Below are 25,155 nucleotides of genomic sequence, written 5' to 3' on the forward strand. Positions count from 1 at the left end.
TCCCCCCCCGGCTGGATGTGCCGTGTCCCGCCTGGCCGCGGGAGCTGTGGGACCGGGAAGAGAGGCCCGGCCGAGGTGGTGGCCCCGCCTCAGACCTGTGGTTTTCGCACGTTCGGGAGGACACCAAAGCTGGAGCAGGAACACGCAGGATGCTCTAAATTCCCGAACGTGCCTTCCTTTTCGGGATTGCTGATTCTAAACCACGCAGCCACCAGCTGCACGGGGCTGGCGGCAGCGCGGCGCTCCCCGGGCCGCGCTGTTCCGGCGCCTGCACTGCCACCATGCATTTCCCGACCTCCCGCCAGCGGCAAAAGCGCTTCTCACAAAGTCAAAATATTGACCAGCCTCCACGAAATAAAACACAGTTAACACTATCCAACGTACTTTCGTGTGGGAAAGCCGTCAATTCAACTTAAGTTATTAACATGCAGAATAAGAAAGAATGAAATCTAATGTGAACTTACAGCAGTAGCACATTCTCCTTGAACTCTGCACTCGGTCTTGTGCTGTAGGGAGTGGAAAGGTTGAAGTCCCAGTACTCTGAGCCTATTTTTCTCATAATTCTATGAGCTGATCTTATCCCACAGTGCAATATTTTAAACAGGTCCACCGAAATTTTACTTAAGAATTGTTACTGTGAGGTCTATTCAACCAAATTAAGTTTTGGTTACCTCATTCATGACAGATGTTTTAAGTTTCATGGACTCTTCCCCTTTCACCTCCAATGTTAAATTAACTATTGTGTTATTGGCCTTTTATTTGCAATTAAGAAGAGTTTGCTTTAAATATTTTTGTGTTGCTCACTGATATGGTTATGTGATTTGCCCTGTGCTGAAATGTAAAAACACACAATGAAAAAGTTGAAATTTCAACTGCCGTTGTTTATTACTGTTTTGGCTACATTCTCTACAATTTCAGCAGCATCTTAAAGAGACAGTTAACATTTCTTTATATACAATGAAAACAAAATGGCTTGCAAGATCAGAAACAAGAGCAACAGTTTAACTGTACAATACTAAATGAAAACCTGTGGTAATACAGCCTCCTCTTTCCGCAACATGGACAAAATTACATATAGGTATTCAGCATCAAGAATGGGATAGTAAAAAGAATAGTGAACAGGAGAGAGATACACTGTTCCGAAAAATAAGTTTCTACCATACAAGGCAGTTAGAAAATGTTTCACATTTTAAAATACCTGTACAAGCCACAAGAAACATTTCCTTGTTGATAGGAACTTCCAGAAATAGAGAATAACCATGAGCAACTTCTACACCTATTATCAATGCGCTCTGCAGGACGAGAACGCAATAAACTGACTTAAAGAACTGTACTGTATATTGGCAACACAGATCTGCTTTACATGCCTTGATTGTTAACAGATTGCCTATTCTCAATCTCTCGTACAGTTGACTCGCACCTTAAGGAGGTCATTTGACTCTTGTAAAAGTAAAAGCAACATCATTTAGCAGCAATTAAAAGCGCCTTGAGGGAGACTTAAAAAAAATACAATATCCAATTAGAAAAAGCCATACTTTAAACATTTGTACAGGAATAAGTTGCTGAAATTTAACTGAAAATGTGACATCTGTACAACAATTTACAATAGAGCTAGAAGGGAATTTATCATTATTCCTGCATAGAACATTATACATGACCTGTTTGCATTTGGTTTCATACTGTTGCTTGCTTTTATTAGAAGCCTGGAAGGTTTCACAAGTTTCAATACCACAGCAAGTATAGTATTTTTAAAAAACTGAATGGATTTCAAAATTAGCAATCTATTTGAGAAATAAGTACCAGAAATTCCCTATCACCCTTCCAATTTAAATTCAGTGAAACACCACCACATTTTTGGAGGTACAAGCCTGAGTAGCCAAATAAAATACCCCAATTTTATTTGAGAAATCTGATGCTGAACATTATCTTTTGCTGTCTCACACTCCTTACTTTGGTTTCGAAAGATCAATGTCTTGGAAAGATGGCAGTTCATTTCATTTATAACCAGGCACAAAATTTTTCCTGTGTTTTCAAATTTGATCACTACCCTTTTTATTTAAATAATGAAAAACTACCCTTCATGTTAGAACTTTCCAGTATCCACCAAATGTACTTTAAACTATTAAAAAGATTATTTACAATGTTCCCCAGAAAAAAACTAAAAACCTTTTCTTCAGTCTTAAACACAGTATACCTGTTAGTTTGTAACAGGAAGTGTCATCCTTCAACGTTTAACGGTGTTTCTCAGAAGGGTACATTTATTCACAGTCCATGATCCATTCCAATCATACAAATGACACTATGTAGGAGGACTTCAGTCTGAAAACACAGTTATCAAACTAGTCCCGTGTAAAAACACTCAAATGATTTCAAGCTCAGGTCTGCATCTGAAAACTAAACAAAGGTATCACCTCATTCCTCGACTGAAGAAATTTCAGTACGAAATAATGCTTGAAGTAGGTGGTGTAGGGGATGCTGCTAGGCCAGTCATATGCAAGTTTCCTGAAGAATTTGATCTCCTCATGTGAGGGAGAAGGTAAGGATCATTAGCCAGCTGGTGGACATCAAATCTATCCTCTTTTCGGTATGCTAAACAGCGTCTGATAAAGGCCTAGAAAAGAAAGGTGGAAAGTTACAGTAACACTCTAAATACTTACATTTGCTTTCAGGCAAATATGCAAGTCCTCCTGGATAAACTAGCTCCTAACCAAATTCTTGTTTTTAAATAATTCACTTCAAATGACAATGTAACATTTTACTGCTGAACCCACTGAAGAAAAGTAACATCATGGCAGAAAGAAAAAATCAGCAAAATAATTGGCTTTGAATAATCACACTTCAAATACGTATTTCCGTGTTTAGGAACTATATTTACAAATAAAACATTAGCACCTCACCCAATTAGATTTTTGCATGTTTTATGCCTGAACAGACTAATAAAAACCAGGAGCAAGTGTCAGAGGATTGAAAAAGGAGACCTTTCTACTTTTTCCAATGAGCTTCTAAAACCATTGAGCGGGAAGAAGAGGTAGACGATGCAGAGACAGAATTTCAATACTTTAACTGATTTTTGAAAACAGGCATTTCCACATGTGCCATGACAGGGTATAGCAAAACATGAAATTGACACTGACGGTTGCCATGCTCAATAGGCATTATATAAAGAATATTTAGGAAACCACTACCTTGCTGAAACTTTCTTCCCATGAAAAACTCAATCACACCTGCTTAAAATGATCTAATTAATTGAAAAACTCTGTTGCTATATTCCCTATGTCATCCCTACATTCAGGTCCATAAGGTGCATGCCAATCATTTTGTGCTGAAAGTTTCGGTCAAGTCTTATGTCTAGCACACACAGAACATTCGGTCTCCCGAGAGCCTGGGCTTCAACATTTAATGATAGAAAATCCTTATTATTGCTACAGGACTGATCAGCACATCATTACTTAATTTAGAACTTAATTTAAAAGAATTACATATATCATCTTCGATAAATCTGGTCAGCTGTTTGTTCTTTGCTCCAATTAAAAACTGGAGATTAAAGGAGAAAATCTGTGATACAAGTTCCAAAGAATCATGCTCAAATTTACTTCTATCATTTGCATACCCAAGGTACTATATAAAAACCATGCACATCTGTTAGTAGATGTTCACATGTTCTTGGATATTACAGATTTTAATCAAATTCTTCACACTAAATCCTTCAGAATGAACTGTAAACAGTTGTTTGCAAGATCCTCAGAGTAACAGTTTGTGTCTAAAATGTTTTTAAAATACTTCACAGTTTTGTGGCACTGTAGCCACACTAGTGTGAAGCAAAGGAGACCACTGCACACAACAGGAAACAATGAGGAGGATCAAAGGACTGTTACAGTCTGAAAACTAACAATGTCATTGGAGGTTCCATATTTATTTAATCTGTGTTTTCCAAATCAGAATTTCAGTTTACAAGCTGTTCTTTTCCAACTGCCAGACCTATAAATCTGAAAAACTATTTGGATTCCACACAGACATTGTAAATGGTCTGCATTAAGAATTTCCACCAGAGAATAATTTCTCCCTCTCTCACAGCTATCATGACAATGGTTAATGTGAGTGAAGAATACTGGAAGTTTATTTTAGTCTTTCAAACAAACAGTGCATGCAAATACACAGAGAATGCAAAAAGTTGCCAATTCTCCATGCTGAACTGTCTACTCTTTCCTAACAACCTCTACATAAAAACTACTAATGACAAAGAAATGCACAGTTAAAAGACACAGATATAAACTCTTACTTATGTAAAGCTATCTGTAACATAATGCATATTTGTCAACTGCATTCAAGGGCTAATTTTTTCAAATGCTGGTGAAAAACCAACAGCAAACAAAAACCTCAGTCAAAAAATCCCCAATTTTAACAATTCTTCAACCAGTTTTTCATTACCTTAACTGCAACTCTCTCACTAGCACTACTTTTAGAAAATATAATCAACAGAAATATACCGCCACTTGTAACAGCACGTTTATGTACCCAAAAGACTTATTTTCTTGGGAAGTTCCTGCCTCTAGAAATATGTTTCCTTTCCTTTTAATCTTTAGAAGCTGAATCTTAACATTCCTAAATTTTTGGCATCTTGTGTCCCAAATCTAAATATGCTTAATTAGTTGCTGAAACTTGAATAAGCATTCTACTAGCTTGGCTTTTTTTTTTTTTTTTTTTTCCCCCAAAGAGCACATCTATTGCATCTGGTCATAAATACACGTTTCAAAAATTGGGAGAGTTTTTACATGCAAGTAACATAGAATATTTTCTTCCACCTTCACAGAATTTGATTTGTGTTACAGATGCTCATAGTAGTAACCATTTAGGAAACCACCTCAATCTATTTCTGAATAGCCAGTCTGTGTAGAGGAATTGACACCTTTGTGGCAGATCAACCATTTTGGCAGTTTTATCTCCTGAATCAGCATCAAAATATCTTCGTGATTTGTTATCTCAAAAATTCATGTTTCTAAACTCAGATTTAAGTTAATACACACATACTATGACCTTTCAAGAGGAAGAGTATTAGAGGTCATATCCTTCAGGTACCTAGGAGTCAAGTAGTTCTTCTAGCCAATAAGGCTGCAGAGAATAACCTCCACTATTTTCACAAAGAGCTTGCTACTGTTAGCAGCAGCATTTCACAAGAACTTCTAGTGAGACAGCCTGAATGAGACACATAAGGTCCTCTGGGAAAAAGTAAAACAGACAATTTTTGAGGTGGCCTACTTAAAAACCACTTGCAAATTTCTTGAATATATATATATAGTTTTGCTTTGAAGTACGTGGTTTTGAGAAGTACCAGAATAAGGTTGCTTAAATAAAGACATCCGAATACTAGTTCTCAATTGTGTTTTTCTACATACTTAGTTGTTACGTCCCACAGCATTTTTGGGTTAACAACAATTTTACAGCTGAATCCTTCAAGATGAATGTTTTACTCAGAGATTATAGCAAAAGTTACCTTGGCTTCATTGCTTACAACAGGTTTGACAGGGAATTGAACTTCTGTGGCTTTTAATATTGTGTTTTCTTGTAAGATATCTTGCTGTGATTGATTGTGGCCAAATGGCTGCAAAACAAGGACATGATTTTTTTTCAGGAGATTTATCCAACTACTTTGATTTCATAAATATTTATGCTATAGTAAGTTGTTGCAGTGTTAATACAAACTGCCAACTATTTTTTGCAAAATCAATGTACACCACCAAAAGTAACACAAGTAATTTTCCATGCAGATTCATGTCTTTACCGAGGTAATTAATAGTCCACTGAGAACAGGCACCTACACTAGAACTCTCTAGATTTTCTAACGTTTTTCTTACCTTTCTACCATAAAGGCATTGGAAAAAGATTACTCCAACTGACCACACGTCAACCTTATTAGAAATCTTTGGTGGCTCTTTGCCAACTACAAAACACTCTGGAGGCAAGTACCTGGAAAACAAAACGGGTATTTCAGTCTGTAAGTATGGCACCACTAGAACGTGCTCAATTATCAAACTGTACTAACACCTCCCCTACACATCTCTGAGCTTTTGACAACTGTACAGTTGCCCCACAATCTGCATTCCAACACCTGGCAACCCACCACAACTGACATTACAGTTTTTATACAGTTAGTTAAATAGAGGGGTCTCTTTCACACACACAAGCAAAAATACAAACATTTTTTACCTAAACCGCCAATCATCACTTTTTTTTTTTTTTTTTTTTTTTTTTTTTTTTTTTTTTTTTTTTTTTTTTAATTGGTACTCCAGGTTAAATATGAAGCCACCTATCAAAGCAAGAAAAGATGAAAGCCAAATAGGGCATTTTACAGCAAGACCTGGTTAGGAATCAAAGAAAATGTAAATATGGCTTAAAGACCCTTTACCCAAGTTCTCAGTAAAAATGGTAACATTACCCAGAGGGGTATAGGATAGGCAAAAGTGATTATTATTTCAGTCCCTATATTCTGCAGAAAGAGAACTTTACTTAATGGGAGTTGAGGAAGTTCCCATGCCATTCCCAAATTACAGAGTAATTGATGAAATGGAACTTCCTTTACAAGGCAAACAAAACCTTCCAAATGTATTAATTTAAGTGCAGTCAAGTATTATTGACTGTAATATTTAAAACTGAAAAAGGCAAAAAAATTATCAGGGCAACAACAGAACAGGCACTCTTTCATCAACAACATATAAGACTTAAATAGAAACTTTGAAGAAATATTTGTAGAAATGGAAATAGGCAGAAAAATGAGATGAAAATGCAACCATTTTAAACAGTATCACAAACTCTCTTCTGGAATACTTGTCTACAATTCTGATTACAACAATCAAGACAAGTGATCTTAAAGTGGTACAAATGCAAAGCAGGTTACTAAAATGATCTGAAGAATGGACAGTCTACAGCTCAGAAGGAAAAAAAGTGAAGGCTACAGAAACAAGGACAAGTACTAGGAAGGGGTCACAACCTACTTGAGGGAGGACAATGTCAGCACAGGAACAAACAAGTACAAACTGGCCACAAATACAGACAGTCTGTAAAGCAGAGGATTAGGTTTCTAATGATCAGAGAACTGAGGTTACAGAAGATGCTTCAAATCAGATTACTGGGGCCAGAATACTAACTAAATTTAATATAAACACCTAGAAGTTTACCAAAGGGATTATATAACCCAGGTAGTCATACCTGGGAAGGCAGGTAAGCGGACCCAGTGACTGAGGAAATCCCTTCCAGGACTATGCTGCTTACAGTTTGTGCAATGTAGCCTGGACTCTTTCCCAGCCTCAAACTCACACTGTAAGTATTTCCCTTCCTAATGAAGATTTTGGGCTCAGAGAACGCATGAATTAGAAATGCAGAGATTCATCCTGAATCTATAATGATTACAGATCTTTTTTTACTTTAAGTTTGCAGCACCACTAGTGCCTGAGGCATTCTAAATCAAATACAAAAGCCAAAATTTTTCTGATATATATTCCTAAAATAAAACATTTAAACTGGTGTTTAAATAGGTAAAGCATCAAAAAGAGTAGCAAAAGCCTAACACTTCTAAAATGCTTCAACTTTAATAATAATTTTTTCACAGCATTTCACAGCAGCATTTGTGGAAGAGCATGTTTCCTCTTCTAAAAGTTCTGAAGGAAAAGGCAAAACCTTTATTACATACAACTCCTGAATATAGGAAGAGGTGCAAAGCAAATGGGAATGACAGCGGCTTCTCTGCAGAGCAAATGACTTGTAACAACCTGGCCAGTACAGGATTGCTGATCCACCCACCCTGACACAGCCAGCACACACCCAGGCTCAGAGAGCTCCTGTGCCAGGGAGAATCTGCATCTTTAGAGACTAAATTCTAAAAACAGATTTTCTGTAAGCATGAAATGCTTATCGTCATTCCTATGCTTTGGCAGCTCTAAAACTCCAGTGTTTTGGATAAGCACGCAAGTACACAAAAAATAAATCACAGCTGCTGAGCTGTCACTAACCTTTAGGAAGGAAGACTGAACACTCTTTTGTCCTAAGGACATTACCTGTTTGTTGGCAATCCCTGTTTTACAATTTCCAACTACTAAGCATCCACACTTAATCATCATAGCTCTGTCAAATGTCTTCAACCACAAGCAGCCAAAGATTAAATATCTGCTTCTTCAGAGGAAACCAGGCTTCAAAATCACAGTGATCGTCTCCACATTTATTTATTTCTTTATAAATATACATATTCATAAAGAAATAAATACCACACACTCTCTTATTTTTCTTGTTGTGTTATTCTTCTCACATTTGGGAATATCAACATCACATTACAGCACAAAAAACTTGGTTTGTCATCCATGTTAATATTTTTAGTCCTAGTTGTCTCTCCAAATTGGCTTTATAAGACAGCATTTATAAAATCTGAACAACGATCCAAAGTCTAAACAGCAAAATCAAACCTTACCAGTACGTTCCTGCTCCCTGTGAAGTTAAATCCATTCCATCCACCCCATAACTATCATCATCCATTATTTTGGACAGACCAAAATCAGTAATTTTTATTTCTCCACATGCTGTTCCATCTACAAGAAGGATATTACCTATTCAGGAAAAAGAAAAAGGAAAATTACTTCAAAAAAGCTAACAGAAGGCTTCACTTTCCAAAGCAGGTTCAATTTTTCAAGAACACCTAACTTGACGAGGGTAAATGACAATTTTACAGTCAGACTCAGAAGCATGAAATAGTCTGGGTTAAAAGGGACCCATGACCAAACCCACAGCCTTGGTGTTACTAGCACCATGCTTGACCCAGCTGAGAGACATTTACACAATTTTACATCCTCAGGTCTTGAGTAACTTGACTATGAAAAGTTTCTGTGCAGTTTCAGCAGCTCTTGAGGTTAACTATCATGATCTGAAATGGCTCTCTCAGCTGGGAGCTGGCTGGTCAGCACAGAAACACCAAAACGAGTGAGGAAACATCAGAATGCGCAGTATACTAGTTACAAATAAATTTCATTATTTTTCTGCCAGAATGAACCTTACATTACAGTTTTCAGGGTTTGCATATGCCACAAAATTGTACCAAGAAATTGCTGCAATCCTACAAATCTTACTCCACCTGTTAAAGCTGTACAATAATTTCTTGATATAAAAATTATTGGATGAAGTTCCTCTGAGAACAAAAACTAATGAGACCAAGAATACATTCTGAACAATTTCATAAGACAAGAAAAACCTGTGTGAACAGTTTATTACAGAAGAGAAAGCAAACAGCCTGGCACTAAGAATTACTTGACAAACCCCACACTTGGAAGTGTAGCAGATTAAAGCGTGTGAAGAATATGAGCATCATTCATGCAGGATGGTAAAACAAAGGCCATGGAATCAAGACAACTCATGTTTATAAAAATAATTACAGAGTTTTCTTTACAATGAATAATGAAGTCCTGTTTTGGAGTGCTTATGCTGGGATGCTGAAAGTGATTGATTCCATATTTACAGGTTTAAAAAAACATATGGGAAAAATTAATTACACATCAGCATTCCACAACTAACAGACAGGATTGAGCCTACTAATGATCTTATCTGTTTATACTGCTAACTACCAATGCATGTATCTATTATCTGTATGATTTTTTCCTACAAATTCAAATCAAAATAACACAAAGTAGAAAAGTTGTAACAAGCATTTTCCACAGAAAAGGCAGGTGAATTCTGGCAATGAAATTCTGAAGTACATACTTTTTCCAATGGTTTACAATAACCCTGACACATAGAAGATAACGCTGGCATTTTCAAGCATGAATTACAAACAAAATAAAGGATACAAAATAAATTACATTTTCAATCATAACAGTTCTCACTCACCTGGTTTAAGATCATAGTGTATAATAGGGGGCTTGATCTCATTGAGATACCGTAGTGCATTTACTATTTGCATTACAATGGACCTAGCTTCTTTCTCTGACATCAATTTATGTTGCTTGAGATAGAAATCCAAGTCATTGCCTTCACAGTATTCTAAAACCGTGCAAAACCTAGGGTAGGATGTAGAGAGACAAAATGAAAGAATGTATCATACTGCACAATCAGAAACAGACATGACAACCTAGTTTCATTCTGACAAGTTCAAGAATGACTGCCTGAATATTAAAATATATGAATGAAATTGTTCATAGAACACATGGTGTAACTATTAGCTTGTGAAAACTGATGCAAATCAGAACATTCATACTCACCAAAAGAGAGAATGCATCCATATGGATGAGAAATTAAGTAAAGCCTCTTATTTATAGCAGACACATTTCTCAAAACCAAAATCCCTTAACTATCCCTTAAGATGTGACAATTTCATGGAAAGAGATGCAGCCCAGTCACCAGGGGCTACACCTAGGCTAGTAATGCTCCTGATGCCATTTAGTCTAGGAAAACTGTCTAAGGTATGGCAGCCTTTTGACGCCAGTCAGGTGTTGCAAAACACTCTCTTCACCACCTTTTAGAAGGCCTGTAATATTTAGCAGCCAAAATTCTGCAACTAGTGTGGGGTTTTTAAAATGTTTTGGCTGAAAGCAAGAACATACGTTATTTTTGTTCAAATACTCTTCATTTCTGTTTATCTAATATACAGCACTAAAATCCCTGCCAAGTCCTACTTACGTATCTGTATCCAGGGAGAAGTAGTCATACAGTTTAACTATTCGGGGGTGATCCAGTTCTTTGTGTATTCTATACTCTCTGCAGGCATGTCTAAAAGAAGATGGATACATTAACCTTCTACAATCAATGAAATGCTATTAAGCTTAACATATGAAGCGTAAGTAATTAATATTTACTTGTGGTAGTTTTCTTTCTTTTCATCCCTCCAGCTTTTGTTAAGCTGGTGAATCTTCACAGCAGCGTATCTTTGTTCATAAAGATCAAAAGCCTAAAAAAGAAATGCACGAATATGGTAAAGTTATAACCAAAGGTGATAAAAATAGCACCCAATAAAGTGAGGAGAAAAGCTGGCACGTAATTCACAAATCTATTGACAAGACTACTGTCACGCTACCTCCCCTCCACAGGTTAATCGAAGTCTGGTCAACCCATTACAATCCTTCTACTTAATTAGATCCCCTTTTCTCCCCCCAAATTAAATGCACATGGCTCAAAATTAGATTTATCGGACTCAACAAACTCTACCTTGTATACTTCACTGAAGCCACCTCGGCCAAGTAAATGGAGTAACAAATACCGTTCATTCAATGTGGGGTGATCTTTAAATCTTGAAAGAAAAAAAAAATTGTTTTATTCTGCTTAAGGTATACAAGTGGCATCTAAAACGTAAATGTCTTAGTATCACTCATCAAATAAAGTTTTCTTTTTAGAAATAACACATAATATGCTGACCAACATTACAGCACAAGAAATTTTATAACATGACTGTACAACATGACCAATTTTGGTACCCTTTAACTATTTAGTTTACATATACTATCATAACACTGTCATAAAAACAGTCAATCCTGGCAAACATTTTGTTATTTCTCTCTCTTCTGGTTTTTTTTTTTTTTTGGAGGATAAGAAAAGTGTACTTAAATTTAAACTGTGATACATGGATCTTTCTTTATTGTGCCAAATTTTAGAGAAGACTCACACTTCAACTTTATGGAACACACAAGGACATTCTTCCAATTTCACACAAAACATGACCAGATATGTTGACTACTGCCTCTTTTTAAAAAAATTTGTCTTTATTTAACACTAATAAGTTAAAATAAATCAGGAACCGCAAGATGGAGAAAACACACAACAGAACTGACTATCTGCTCATACTCCAAGCAAAAGCAAAATGAAAACACTTCTTCCAAATACAAAATGATGCTGCTGGACCAAGAAAGAGGACCATACTCCTGCTCCTAAAATATATAGAAGACAAAATCCATTCTTCCATCCAGTCAGAGAGAGGGGATCTAAATATTCATCACATTCTTAGCACAACAATGAGACAAGGCAAGAATCTAAGGCAAGCTGTCAGTAATATTCCATAGAAAACTTTAAAGAAGAGTTCAGGGCCAGTCTGCCAATAGCTCATCCCATCCTTCCATATTCTCTACAGTTTTGTAAGTATGGTCATAATTAGTCAAGTATTTGAGAGAAGATGCAAATTCTTGCTTACTGTGTGCCCCTTTTAGAAATAAACCTTTCCTTCACACTCACTATAAAGATACATATTTCAATGCTAAATACTTTTCTAAAGAAACCGTAAGCAGTAATTAATGTATTCAGTGTAGAAGAAAAACAAATTTAGAAGCAGCATTATTAAGCACTTCATGTCCTGTGACCAGTAGCCCAATTCTTTTTTTCTGGTCTTTCTATTACACGTGTACCTCTAGCAGGCCAATGGTGTCACTCTTACCACCTTCCCTCTCCCCACTGCTTTTGCTCCTGTGTGTGGCTCTCCCCAGCTCAGAACCTGCACCCCAACATCACGTGGGCTCCAAAGCCAGAAGGAAGCCCTAACCCACACTCATTATTGTCCCATATTGTATTATTGTCCCATTATTCCAGTGCAGCTGTAGACATACAAGTTTACCATGGGCAGATGGATGTGCTGCTAGAACAAGAAAACGGGCTTAGCTTTACACCGCAGCTGGAAATGGAAATCCCAACAGGATTTGAGCCAGAATCCAGCAGCTGCTTTGGCTGAGAACTGTCTCCCTTAGCAAACAGCTACATCACCAAGACGCATCAGGAAAGACAGCAGGGGGGCTACAGACCTAAATTATTTCTCCACTGCTTCTCTCCTCTACACGGTGACTATAAGCTGTGGCTTGGCCACTTGGTAAATACCTGTCTAAACTCCCACAAAAACATGAACTTAGTTTAAAGCTTTTCATTTTGTATCATAAAACGCGTCAGCATTGACTGCAGACGATGAGTAGTGAAGCTGCACTATTCTGCCTGTCCATGCCCTGTAACAGTTTTCAACTGTGACTATATGTGGGACAAAGAATGTCCACAATATGCAGTATTCTTGTTGTCAAAGCTCATCATTTTTCTGTGCCATTTATTCCTTATTGCTGAAGGATCCTTTTTTTAAAAAAACCTAAACATGCTCTAGTGCAAACACTGAAGATTTTAAAAGCATGTCTGCTTTGTTCATTGTAGAACATTTATTTTAAAATAATATTGTATATTTTTATTTTAAAATATATTATATATATATATATATATAAAAGAAAATACCATCAATATCTAAGTATCAGCTCCCATTATTCTTCATACTCCCAACACAAAACAATTTAGCTATCAATTAGCAGTGAAGTTGCATGGTAAAAAAAAAAATAAATCTGTATTACTGCATGGTAGGTACCATCGGAACAGTTAGGCACAATTTCACATCTTTTAATATTTAAAAGCCTTAGTGGATGCATAATTCTACTGTGTCTAAAAAGCAAAAACTAAAACAAAACCCTGAAGGCTTAAGGCTACTGTTTTATAAACCTTTCCTAGTGCAGAAAGTGAGAAGTCTAGTCCCACCATGTCCTTCCCCCGGCTCATTCCACCCTTGCACTGCCCTCTTTCCTCATGGCAGCTTAAATATTCTTGCAATTGGGCAAAGAACTAGACCAGGAAATTGATCCTAGATTAAAATTAACCCAGAAAAATAAACCACAGGAGCTGGTTTTAATTTGGATCGATTTCCAGCACTGGTTCAGTAAAGAAATGCCATTTCAAGCACGTGAAAGAAAACAGGGCAAAGTAGCCAGGGCAGGCAGAACCAGTTCCTTCCAAGCAACAGTGCCAGCTGAAGGTGTTGGTGAAACTGTAGTGTCTGTGTTTGTCATCATGGAAAACAGACTTAAATCTTTAAGTTACGAAATTATTACTTCCAAAACTACCCAGTAACAGTTCATCTCATGTAGCAATGTAACACTGTGATACACTGTCATTCAAGGTGAAATACAAAATAACAACATAATATGGCTTTTCCTGCTAGGTACCTGGTACCCAGCAGTACCTAGCACAGATATACCAGGTAGGAAAGAAATCACAGCACCATAAACACAAAACTAAATTTAAGTGCAGCACAAAATTGCTGCTGATGCATCAAACCTACCTGCCATGTTCTTGCATTATTAGCAACTAAGTGAACTGCATTAAGTTATCTCACAAGTGGTTTTTTTAGCTTAGTAATTCGGCCTAGCAAGTTTCAGTTTTTCACTAAAAGCTGCATAGGTATGTTATTTCTTGCATATTCAACAACGTTAATAAATTTACAAAATTGTAGGCAATTTTAGTTAACTTTAAATAAATTGGTGTTTAAAATACATATATAAACACAGAAAACCAAAAAGAAATTATGAACAAGTCTCTTCTATAGGTAAAATGTGATATTAGAGAAATTACATTAAAAACAGACATGCAAAATTAAGACAGTAAAGATACTTACTGTGAATTATCTTCATTATTTATTCTTTTCAGTTCTCTTATGTGAAGATTCCTAACTCTTTCCAGACGCTCAAGTTCTGCTTGTATTTCAGCTTCCTCCTGCAAATGAAAAGAAGGAAATATAAAAGCTCATTTACTTCCCATTTGAAAGGGTATTTTTACCCCTGCATCAATACTAGTGGTGATGGAGGAACATTACATTTCAAAACCCTGCTGAACTAGAAGAAAGCATTGCTCTTCTCTTAAAGCCAGAAAAATTCAGAAAGATAAGGCAAAAGCCTGTTTCAAGAAATTTTTCTGTTCATGAACCCACAGGTAATGGGATGTTCATGGTTTTGTTCTGCACTGTAGGGATGCTATTTGAAATGAGAGGCAGCTGCGTTTTGTACCACAGCCAAGGAGATAAATTATCTGGGAAGCAGTCTGAAATTGATGTACAAAAAAAGAGAAAAAACTGAGATATGGGCAATTATAGATTCTGTACAAACCGACAGATTAAGAAAAGACATGTAAAATATTTTAAGGCTGAAGTGCAAATCAAGTAAAAGAATAAAAGAGCACATCATTACAGTAGAAACATTCTTAAGGTGCTGATACAAGACACCAAAACCAATCTAATTTGAAAAGGTTTTTCCATTTGTATCTTATTAAAATCACAAATGAAGAATGTGTATTGCATAAGATTTTAGGCCCAACTTCAAAAGCAGCATGTCAGGTAGGAGCACATTCCTTAACTAATTTCAGCACTTAATTTTATCTCATCTTTATGCTATGCATTAGGAAACAATGAAATAATTATTTATTCAGGTTCTCTAAAATCTTGAAGATTTCATGATGCCTAATTTGTGGAAACCTATGTGTCTATACTCAAACTGAGAAACATACTCATTGAAAGATATTGCAGACAGGGTTATACTGATTTCAGAGTTAGTGCCTCTGGAACTTGAAAATTTGAAGAAAGGGGAGACAAAACGACTCCATCTCAGAAAGCTCATAATTATGGTATTATTTTAGCTGAAAAGAAAAAGGGCCTGGCATCTGATATATATTTTTTTAGTAGCATCACCCATCATCACCTCTTGTTATGTTGGCACAGCCTTTTGCACAGCCACATGGTATATCAAACTGGAATACTAATCAATGTTTTCTTTAAGAAAAAAAAAAAAAAAAAAAAAAAAAAAAAAAAAAAAAAAAAAAAAAAAAAAAAAAAAAGAAAGAAAGAAAGAAAGAAAAGAAAAAAGGAACTAGCATCACAAAAAAAACCCCCCAATATTTGTTTTTTGAAAGAAGCTAAATCAGTTCTCTAATCCAATTTATTCTCTGTACAACCTGGTGGTGCTGGTAAAAGCAACAGGACAACAAGCCATGGCACAGGGGGAGGGAGGCACAAGTCAGCAAGGTAGAGAGGAAATGCCACAATGATAGAGTATTTTCATAAACCTGTATCCTGAAGCAACAACTGTATTTGTATGATCTAAAACTCATATGAAATGACCACATATCCAATGAATTGAGGAGTCTGGACTAGATGATTTAAGTGGACATCCTGCTGCCATCCCTAAAAACAGTGAAAAAAACTTCTCATCTCAAAACAAGACATGAAATGAACCTCCACAGAGGAAAAAAAATCAAATTCCTAATAATTTAAAAGCTGGGCTAAGTAGCATTAATCTGCCAGCAGATCTGGGTGGACCATTTATTTTTATTAAGATACAATGTCAAGAGTTAGGTGTTTTCCTGTTTATATAATGTTAAACTCTTTTTTTCTATATTTAGACACATCTCTGCAGTTCTCTATTAAACACCCTGAAATGATAGGCAGCTCCTCATAACCCAGTAGTACTTTATAAAGAATTTTAATCCTTCTCCCCTCACAAAAGGCCACACACTTACTTATACACACAATTGTCTATGTTTTTCCCAAAGGCTAGCAAAAAAAAAAAAAAAAAAATCCATCAGTTATGCCTCTTTTGGACCTTTTTGTTCATATATTATGCAATTCAGTGGTTCTCAAAATGTGGTTCATAGGCCAATGTTAGTCCAAAGAGAACTGGCTGGTTGCATTGTTTCCAGCTGTTATTTAGGACACTCAGGCTGTGAATACCTTTAAGCAAGAATGAACCAGCTTAGCTGCCTCAGGTCACTGCTACATAAAAGGAAGTGAGAAAACAAGAGCCCCTCTCCAGGACCAAAGCAACTAGCTGGAAAAGAATTTCCTGGGTAGCAGTAGGAAAAGAAAACTGGTGGTGGCAGCATGTACAGGGCACCAAAAATAAGAGCACCAGAAAAGCATCTCAAGAGTGAAAAGGAAGAGGAGCAGCCAGCAAAACAGCATATGCTAAGGGAATAAAGGAAAAAAAAAATAAATAGCCAAGAAGCACAGGGAAGAAATACAGCCATGTAAAATGAAGGTAACAAAATTGGTTTTCTTAGTTAATGACAAAATCTGTATCACACGTAAGAATTATAATGTAAGAATGTATTTTTATTATTTTCTTCAGATATACTCAAGTATGATGTGCTAAGAATAACATTTGTTTCCCCCCTGGCATTTAGTCAAGGAATTTCCATCTTTTGCAAAGTACTCCAGCATCGATGCTCAAGGTGAAACCAAAATTCCGGTATTAAATAACCCTGTAACTGTTTATTTCAGCTCATTTGAAATTCCCATCAAACTTCCATAAAGTTAAAGCATGGAAAGAAAAACCCTACAGAATTTCCTAACAGAATTTCATGTGAAGCTGGAGCTTCTAAACCATTAACAACGAAGAACAATATGGGCAGTCTACTTCACTAGTGCCAGCAAATTATATGCAGATTCCCTACTACAAATTCAAGTACTTTCCTGTCATATTCTCTACAAACAGCTGCAGCTTTCTCAAGGGGCCCAGCTCAGTTTATTATAGTAGAATTTATAACATGTGGCTTGTACACTTGAAGAGAACAGGCCTGGAACAGACTCTTGCAATATTTCAGGGAGCAAAACACTACAACCTGCTTTGACTCAACAACCAGGGATGTACTACTCAGCACATTTAAGTCCTTTTCTTTCACTCTTGTTGAGGTATTTGTCTGCATCAACTGCCATTCCATTTTACAGGTTATTCCTCAAAATCTTTGCTTGAATGAGCAATAGTTCCTTCATATACTAAGTATCTCACTACACAGATTTATTAGAGTGATGGGGTTCAAGAAAAAGTTTTTTTCAAAAGTCAAAGGGCAGAGTAAAATATCTGACTGCAAAAATAATTTAAGACATAGAGAACATATTTTCCATAAAATTAGGAAAATTATATTCTCTTGTGATAAGTAATATGATAACTGATAACAACTGAAGTGAATACTGCAGACGATGAAAATGTTATATTCATTCGGAAGTACAATGCTTGTGAATTGGGCCTTTTAAAGGCCAAAAAACAAAAATAAAAAGCCCATATATCAAAACTTTGCAGGGTCACTGAGCTTTGAAATGAGAGCTCAGAAAGTGGAAGAGCAGGATTGGTGAAATCATCGCTCTTGGAAGGATTTAAGGAACCAGTACAGTGTTACACTGGATGAACTCCTTATTGCTCCCCTGTAACCCCGGTGTTTGTGAAAAGCTGCACAAAAGGAAGGCCACTATTAGCCATAAAGCAGTACAGAAAGTTTAGTACGAGGTTTTTAATCAGACAGCTCTCAACAACCTATGCCTTCATCTTGATAGTACTAATTTTTATGGGTCTGGTCATGATTAAAAGACATACCTTTTTGAGATGTCCTAATCGAAGCTTGAAAATTTCTTCCTGTTCATGGTACTCTGCTAGAGTCAAACTGCAAAATGAAACAATCATGTAATTCCAGCTTTTATATTGGGGCAAACAAAACAATAGCATTTTTACTTTAAAACTACAGTATATCCAGTATTTTGTTATTTACTGCCACTAGAAGTACATTTTTGAACCATCTGAACATCTTGGAATTGTCATTTCAGGGTCAAAACATACTTACAGAAGGCCCGTGTTTGGCATTCTGCAATATTAACTGCCTCTCCCACTGAACCATTTCGATTCTTCCAGATATTGTATTAATTACCTAGGTGCATCTTGAATCATTTCACCATCCCAGATTTTAGCTGATGCTACTCCACTGCTTGGTTCTCAACTCTAACGCATGCAGAAATTAGACAAGGATGGTAACACTGGATTTCTGAGCTGTGATTTACAGACGGTAGTGCAAAACCATACATTTCAAGTATGGGTACTTTTTAGCACTACATTTTGCATGAAACCACAAATTCAGCTTTGAATTCACATATGACTCTCCTGCTTGTTCTTTTTGCATCTTCCCTTTCTCAGCAATTTCTGGCTACAAATAATTCAGTGGTCCCTCACTGTCTACAGACCTGCTCAGACATAAGGTCAGTTATCATGCAGAGAATGTGGACTGTTTGCACAGATTAGTAACTAAGAAACCTGTGAACTGACAACATGCAGTATTCATCTGATGAACAAAGAAGACAAACCACCCAAAAAATAAACCCAAGAGACAAGCTCCAGCAAGAAACCATGCACATATGAGGAAGAGAAATAGGGGATGGGGAAGGAGAAAGAGGGGTGGCTTCCTTGAAAGGGTTCACACAAATCCCTACAAAAGAAATTGAAGAAATCAAAAGGACACTTTTTATTGTTTTGCCTAGCTAAAACTCACAGTGTAATACATCCTCACAAAGTCCATATTTCTGCGGGTTTAACTATCAGATGGGAAGATTGTTACCCAAAGTGGTTAGAAGGCTTTACATGCTGTTTATATTGTAAGTCTGAGGACTGGAATGTCTTGAGAATCACCACTAGTTTTTCCAGAGATTAGGGACACTAATTCAGGTTTTTCCTACAGGAAACGCCAACCAAGTTCAAGAAAATTCGCAGAAATCTAATAGACTATAAGACTTCTTCCTCCCTTTTAAACTTCAAGTTCACCAGAGTTTTCAGAATTCCAACAGCTGTATTTTTATCGCATCTCCAAAGTTGTTGATAAAGGAGTGCAACTTTTTCAGATAACATCTGGTGGTTCTGAAGCTTCCAAGAGCACTTTCCATTCCTGTTATTATAAATACTGGATTTTGCTGCCCATTTTCTGATTTGACCAGGACAGAAAATTGCTTCAACCAAACCTCAGTGACATTACTGAGGGTTTTTTTGACCACACCATCTACATTTTCAAGAAATTGGAAAGAGCCTCACAAGGCTGTAGTTATTCCATCAGCCTTCTGGGTCTGTAACATATAGAAAACACTCAGATCAGGCGACAAAAGCACCCATCATCACATTCTGTCAAAATCTGAAAAGCAAGCAACCGTTTTAAGACATGCCATACAAAGTTACCCTGCATCTTTTTTTCTTACAGGAATTTGGAACAGAAATACAGTCAATAGACATCCCCAAACACTCTGATGGCAACAGGAGGGAGGAAATCTGACTCTCCAGGAAAGGTAAAAGGTCTCTTACTACCAGATTTTGGGACCTAACATTTATATTATTTTCCTAGGAGAATCTCATCTGGGTTTAGACAATGCATACTATATCTTAAAAGAAGAGGCCTTAAAGCAAATGGGAAATGGGCTTTGTCCATAGCTAGGAAAGCTGGCAATGCACTTGGACTTTGTACAGTCCAAGCAACAGCAAGAAACATAAGGAACAAATGGTCCAATTCCTGCTGTAATACATCTACTAGCACTATCAAAGAAATCCAGACCATGCTAGACTACTCACAACTATATCCCTGACATTTTTTCAATACTTCTAATGAAACAGCAAGCTACTCTAATGTGGATTAAGTTCTCAGTTAAAAAAGACCAATGCCAATGTTTACAATGTTGAATATTGTTGCTTCCAGATTCTTGTCTACAGTATAAATTACAGGCTGTGCATGTCCAGAAAGACAGATAGTAAAGTTCTCTTTCTCAGGAAGAACAGTGAGTATTTTAGGCGGCTTTGCAAAGTTGAACCACCAGAAAAACACACTCAAAATACCAAGTTTACAACATGATCTACTAGAACTTCCAGTGAACACTGAGAGCCCTAAAACCACAGATCCCTTTAAAAACTAACATAATATGGAAAATCTGGCCCTTTTTATAAAACCTGAGGTGTCCACATGAAGTTACAAATTGCCTAGACAGCTCTAGCAAGTACTGCATTTCAAAAAGTCCTGAAACAGCCCTCTTGAGTACAGAACACAACTTGGACGTCATACTGAAAACATTAAGATTCAAAGTCACTCTTTCCATGTTTCTATGCTATAATTCGATAAATGATTGTTTTCCCTTTTTCTATTTCCTTACAAATCTAACTCTATTAGAAGCACAGCATGCTTCACAGCAATCTAAAACTGTCATTACTGACCACCACATTTTGGAGAAAGGCGTATAAAACACAGAGCTGTATATAGATATAGTCACTTTGGATTTTGTTCATTTACTTCTGAAAAACAAAACTTTATTCTCTTATATTCAGAAGCACCTTTTTTTTTTTTTTTTTTTTGGAGTTTATTAGTTTTTATCTAAAAATACAGTGTACTTTGTATTAAAAGAGCACACAACAAATAGCAGCAAGCCAATAACAGAGTCCGTTTTCTGGCGGTAGGCCACCAGCCTTCTGCACAGTCTGAAAGCATCCTACCAGCCTAGAGACTGCTCCCCACCAGCACACCACTTTCTACCTCCATCCACTCAGCACACCTTTTAGAGGGCAGTGGCATGCTGGAGGCACCTTTTGAAAACAGAATTAGAGAATCCCATGGTGTCTGGCTTGGAAGGGTTAAAGACGACCCAGTTCCAACGCTGCTGTCATGGGCAGTGATGCCACCTACGAGATCTGGTTGCTCAGGGCCCCATCCAAGGCACCTACAAGACACCACAGGTTCCTGCAGAAGGGGTTGCTCCTCTATCACTTGAGACACAGGTCTCATCAGATGTGGAGGGAGAGAGGTTGAGGAGCACTGGGGAGGAACATCAACCTGAAACAAGGCTGCTGCCATCTTAAGCTGGTCAGGCCTGGGGCTAATCTGAGGAGCACTGGGGAAGAAGGGCAGCTGGGAACAGGCTGCACGAATTAATGTGGCAACAGTCTGACCATGACCTTTTCTCCACAAAAGTACTGTACAATGAATGCTGTATTTTAACTGTCCATAGCCAAATAAACTCTGAAACACGTTCAATAAATTCCTGAAATTCCCCAAAATGCACTGGACGTATTCTGAGTAGTAGTAATTCTCCTGTGACATACAGGGCCACGATGGCCCACCCTTACTTGTTGCTGGAAGAAAGAATCAATAGCTTTCCTGGCCTGAAAGGCTTGATTACCACTAATTAAAACTTTTTTTTTTTTTTTTTTTTTTTTTTTTAATTAGAAAGAATAGGCCTTTCAGAGGCTTATGTTTTGATCACCAAATTTCACAGGTTTTGACACAATATATATGCGTAGGCATAACCAGTCTTCTCTTTACTTCTGCCTCACAAGTGCGGACAAAATCTTCTACAATCAAAATTCTTTTACTAGTGGGTACAGACAAGACAAAAACCACAAACTAGCCACGTGTCTCTTGGTATTCACCATGATCAAGCCAGGTACATTTACAACATCTCTCTTCCCACTGCTGCCCCGCTGGAAAATCATCCTGAATTCACAGGCACAGCAGAATGCAGCCATGCTCCAAAACAGCCATAAACACATACAACAGAACTTTTCTGCTTACAATTTCTGAAGCTCTTCTCTTTTGGTCCAAGCTTATTCTCACTCTGGTTCCCCAAGTTTCTACAAGGACGAACCAACTCCAACCAATTCAAAACCTTTCATGACATCTTTTCACCCACTGTTTCCATGTCTGCCTTAGAAACAGACTGCCTCAGGAAAGGAGCTGTCTTTACTTGTCCAGTAAAGCCCAGACACATTGCTGGCACTTCAGCCTGAAGAAGTTCCTGAAAATATTTTCATTTGTTCCATACAGAACAGAATGCTCCCGCTAAATGATGCATTTGTTCAGCCACAGTAGCAAACCCTGCCAGCTCTCTCTGCTCTCCTACTCCAAACTGCATGCGGGGACAAGAGGCTGCCATTAAAGAACTGGGAAGCACCTGGAGAGGTGACAGGGAAGTGAATACAACTGGAATGGCTGAGGCTGCAGAGGAAGGATTCCACCATCTAAACCGAACACTGCTACTAGAAGTAACTGTCTCATGAAACAAGAGCTGCTTCCAAAAAGTGGGGACTTGCACTATAATCTTACAGAATCCACTCTCACGTCTCCACAGAATTTGGAAGAGAGTTTTCAAACAGACTTTTCCAGGCCTAAGAAGGCAACCTCTGCTTCAAATAAATATTTTTTTCTTTAAATACATTTAAATTTATTCCTTTCACATAAGACTAATCAAATTCCTTTTCTCAGTAGAAAAAAGAACTCTCAAAATTGAAACTACTTTTTAGTTTTGGCTTAGGCTACAAAAAGGAGAAGACTGATGGAAGACCAGGACAGTGTTTAGCCTCATGTGTTCCATGTTACCTGCAGCACCAAGCCACCGTTCACTCACAAGACACTGTCAAGCTGGCCACTTTTGTACCAGTAACTTCAGAGCAAAAATTCTGCTTTTACATTCCTATCAGACACCACAGTATAATCAGCTAAACGAAACCAATGCCCTTATTAAGAATGCCTCAAGCAACACCTTCAGTCTGTTTCAAAATAGCTGACACCTGTTTACAGGAAAAGCTTCAATACTCCTGATTGTTACAAAGCTATAGATCATTTTGTCTTGTCAATACCAGAAGCTGGAGGTGCTTTTTAAAGCAAACAATGCAGTGGTAAAGACACCTGTTGGTAACAATCCCTAGCAAATCATTTGTCTGTTCAAAATAAACCTGCTTGATCACTTGCATGTAGGTTGTACTAATTCAGTACTGGTTTAGTTCATGAATCTCAAGCAGCTCTGCCTTTCTCCATGCCTCATATAAACAGAACCTTTTCCATTTGACTATACTAATTAAGATCATTACTGTCAAAGTAATGCAGAAACAGCGATAAGCAATGTAATAGGAGAGGATCACATAGAGCACACGACAAATTTACTCTAAAATGGAAGTGCATAATTAATGTTTTACCAAGATACACAAACCAATTAATTCTGCACTGAGAAGTAGGAAGTCAATACAAAAAGCTACAATACAAAGTTATAACAAATTCTAAATACAAAAAACCCCTTTTGAGTAAAGGCCTAAGAGCATAATGTGGCTAAATGATTCTGTGACCTCAGGATGCATTAGAGATCTCCTCAAAGATCTGAAACGAAATTTATAAGCTTATGATACAGGCAAGTAATCTCGTATCTAGATGATATAACAAACTATGATACTCGAATGAAACGAGTTTTGATTCAATAACTGCTTACATTTTGCTAGCATTAGATACAAAAGGACAATTTTGATTGTTCTCCTGGCAATTCCGTAACAAGTAAGCATTTTCATGTGTCATTTAACATGCAACCGCTTAAGCCAGATGAAATGAAAATTTGCAGTCTTTAGTAAATGGGAAATTATTTAACACCATGTAACACCAGAAAATATTCCAAAGTTTATTACCAGGAATTCATCTTGTCCTACTTAAAAATTAGAACACGTTGTCTGTAATGTTTTCCCAATTTATATTTTATCATCTCTCAAAGCAGCAATAAGATTATGGGAGTATAACCAGCCCAAGGTTAGCAAAGAAGAATTCCTGTAAATTTTCAGGTATTTTCCGTTATTTAAGCGTTACTTTTAATAACAGGAGGGATTACATTCAATCTCAACAGCAATATTTACTGTACTATTCTGAAGTATTAATTATGGTCTAAGAAGAAACACAGGCACTAAGCATTACACTGAAGAGTCACAACGAGCAATGACCCTTCAGCTCTCTACCAAAACATGAGTAACGCTAACCAAGATTGGTTTACATTGCCAGCCTTACTACTGTATTTTCATATTTTTGCCAAACAACTTCACAGTTGTGAATTTTAAGAATGATGCATTATGCAAAACACACGCAACTGTCCAAATGCATTTATTTAGCAGATCTAACCAGGAGAATTTATAATCACTCCATCCCCGGAGGTATAAATTACTGCCTCCACACGTGAGAGGTGACAAGTGACCATGCTCAATACAGGAAGCTTACTTCAGCAAAGTTGCACAGATTAATTTGTCACTCTTTTTAAGCCAAATTATTTACTTTTTCCTTAAAAATAAACTAGGAAGAGATACACTATCAGCTGCAGCCTCTTAACATAAAGGGCAGTAACTAATATCTTGACGCAGTAATTTCATAAAATATTCAAATTAAATGTCAAGAACACACCTTTGTGTGCCTTGAATTATACCCTTTCTGTGTGCAGGAAAAAAATGTCCCCAGAATAAAGAGAGTTCTTTAATAACTTTCAATTTTTATGTTTCAATGACAAAAGATTACAACACTGTCAGTATGTGAAATGGGATCAGCAACTTCTGACAGTTGGTCGCAGGATGTAGCACTCAGAAAGGGGGAAAATATATTATTTCCATTTGTTTTATGACATGTCTTCAAATACTCAAGGCCGGAAAGAGTTCTTTTTGTCAAATAAATACTATTATATGGGAAAAAAACAAATCTCCAACTAAAAGAGAAGCTCTTAAACCAGCGTGGATAAAGAAAAGTTCAACCAGAATCAGCGACATTACAAGA

The 25,155-nt window shown here is 37.0% G+C and overlaps 1 protein-coding gene across 4 annotated transcripts in view; it reads right to left on the reverse strand.

Moving 5' to 3' along the window:
* Positions 1–860: 860 nt before the first annotated feature.
* TLK1 (tousled like kinase 1) overlaps positions 861–25,155 on the reverse strand; it is a 67,337-nt gene continuing 43,042 nt past the window's right edge. For all 4 annotated transcript variants that reach the window (XM_040069545.1, XM_040069546.2, XM_040069544.2 and 1 more), the window contains exons 12-21: positions 18,171–18,237; positions 14,429–14,526; positions 11,176–11,257; positions 10,827–10,918; positions 10,651–10,740; positions 9,862–10,031; positions 8,456–8,591; positions 5,853–5,964; positions 5,492–5,599; positions 861–2,611 (exon numbers count right to left, since the gene is read on the reverse strand). In XM_040069545.1, the coding sequence (XP_039925479.1) occupies positions 2,435–2,611; positions 5,492–5,599; positions 5,853–5,964; positions 8,456–8,591; positions 9,862–10,031; positions 10,651–10,740; positions 10,827–10,918; positions 11,176–11,257; positions 14,429–14,526; positions 18,171–18,237 (1,132 nt within the window). In that variant the 3' untranslated portion in view covers positions 861–2,434. The remainder of the gene's footprint in view (positions 2,612–5,491; positions 5,600–5,852; positions 5,965–8,455; positions 8,592–9,861; positions 10,032–10,650; positions 10,741–10,826; positions 10,919–11,175; positions 11,258–14,428; positions 14,527–18,170; positions 18,238–25,155) is intronic.

Source organism: Hirundo rustica, chromosome 7, assembly GCF_015227805.2.
Source record: "Hirundo rustica isolate bHirRus1 chromosome 7, bHirRus1.pri.v3, whole genome shotgun sequence".
In the NCBI taxonomy this organism is placed as follows: domain Eukaryota; kingdom Metazoa; phylum Chordata; class Aves; order Passeriformes; family Hirundinidae; genus Hirundo; species Hirundo rustica.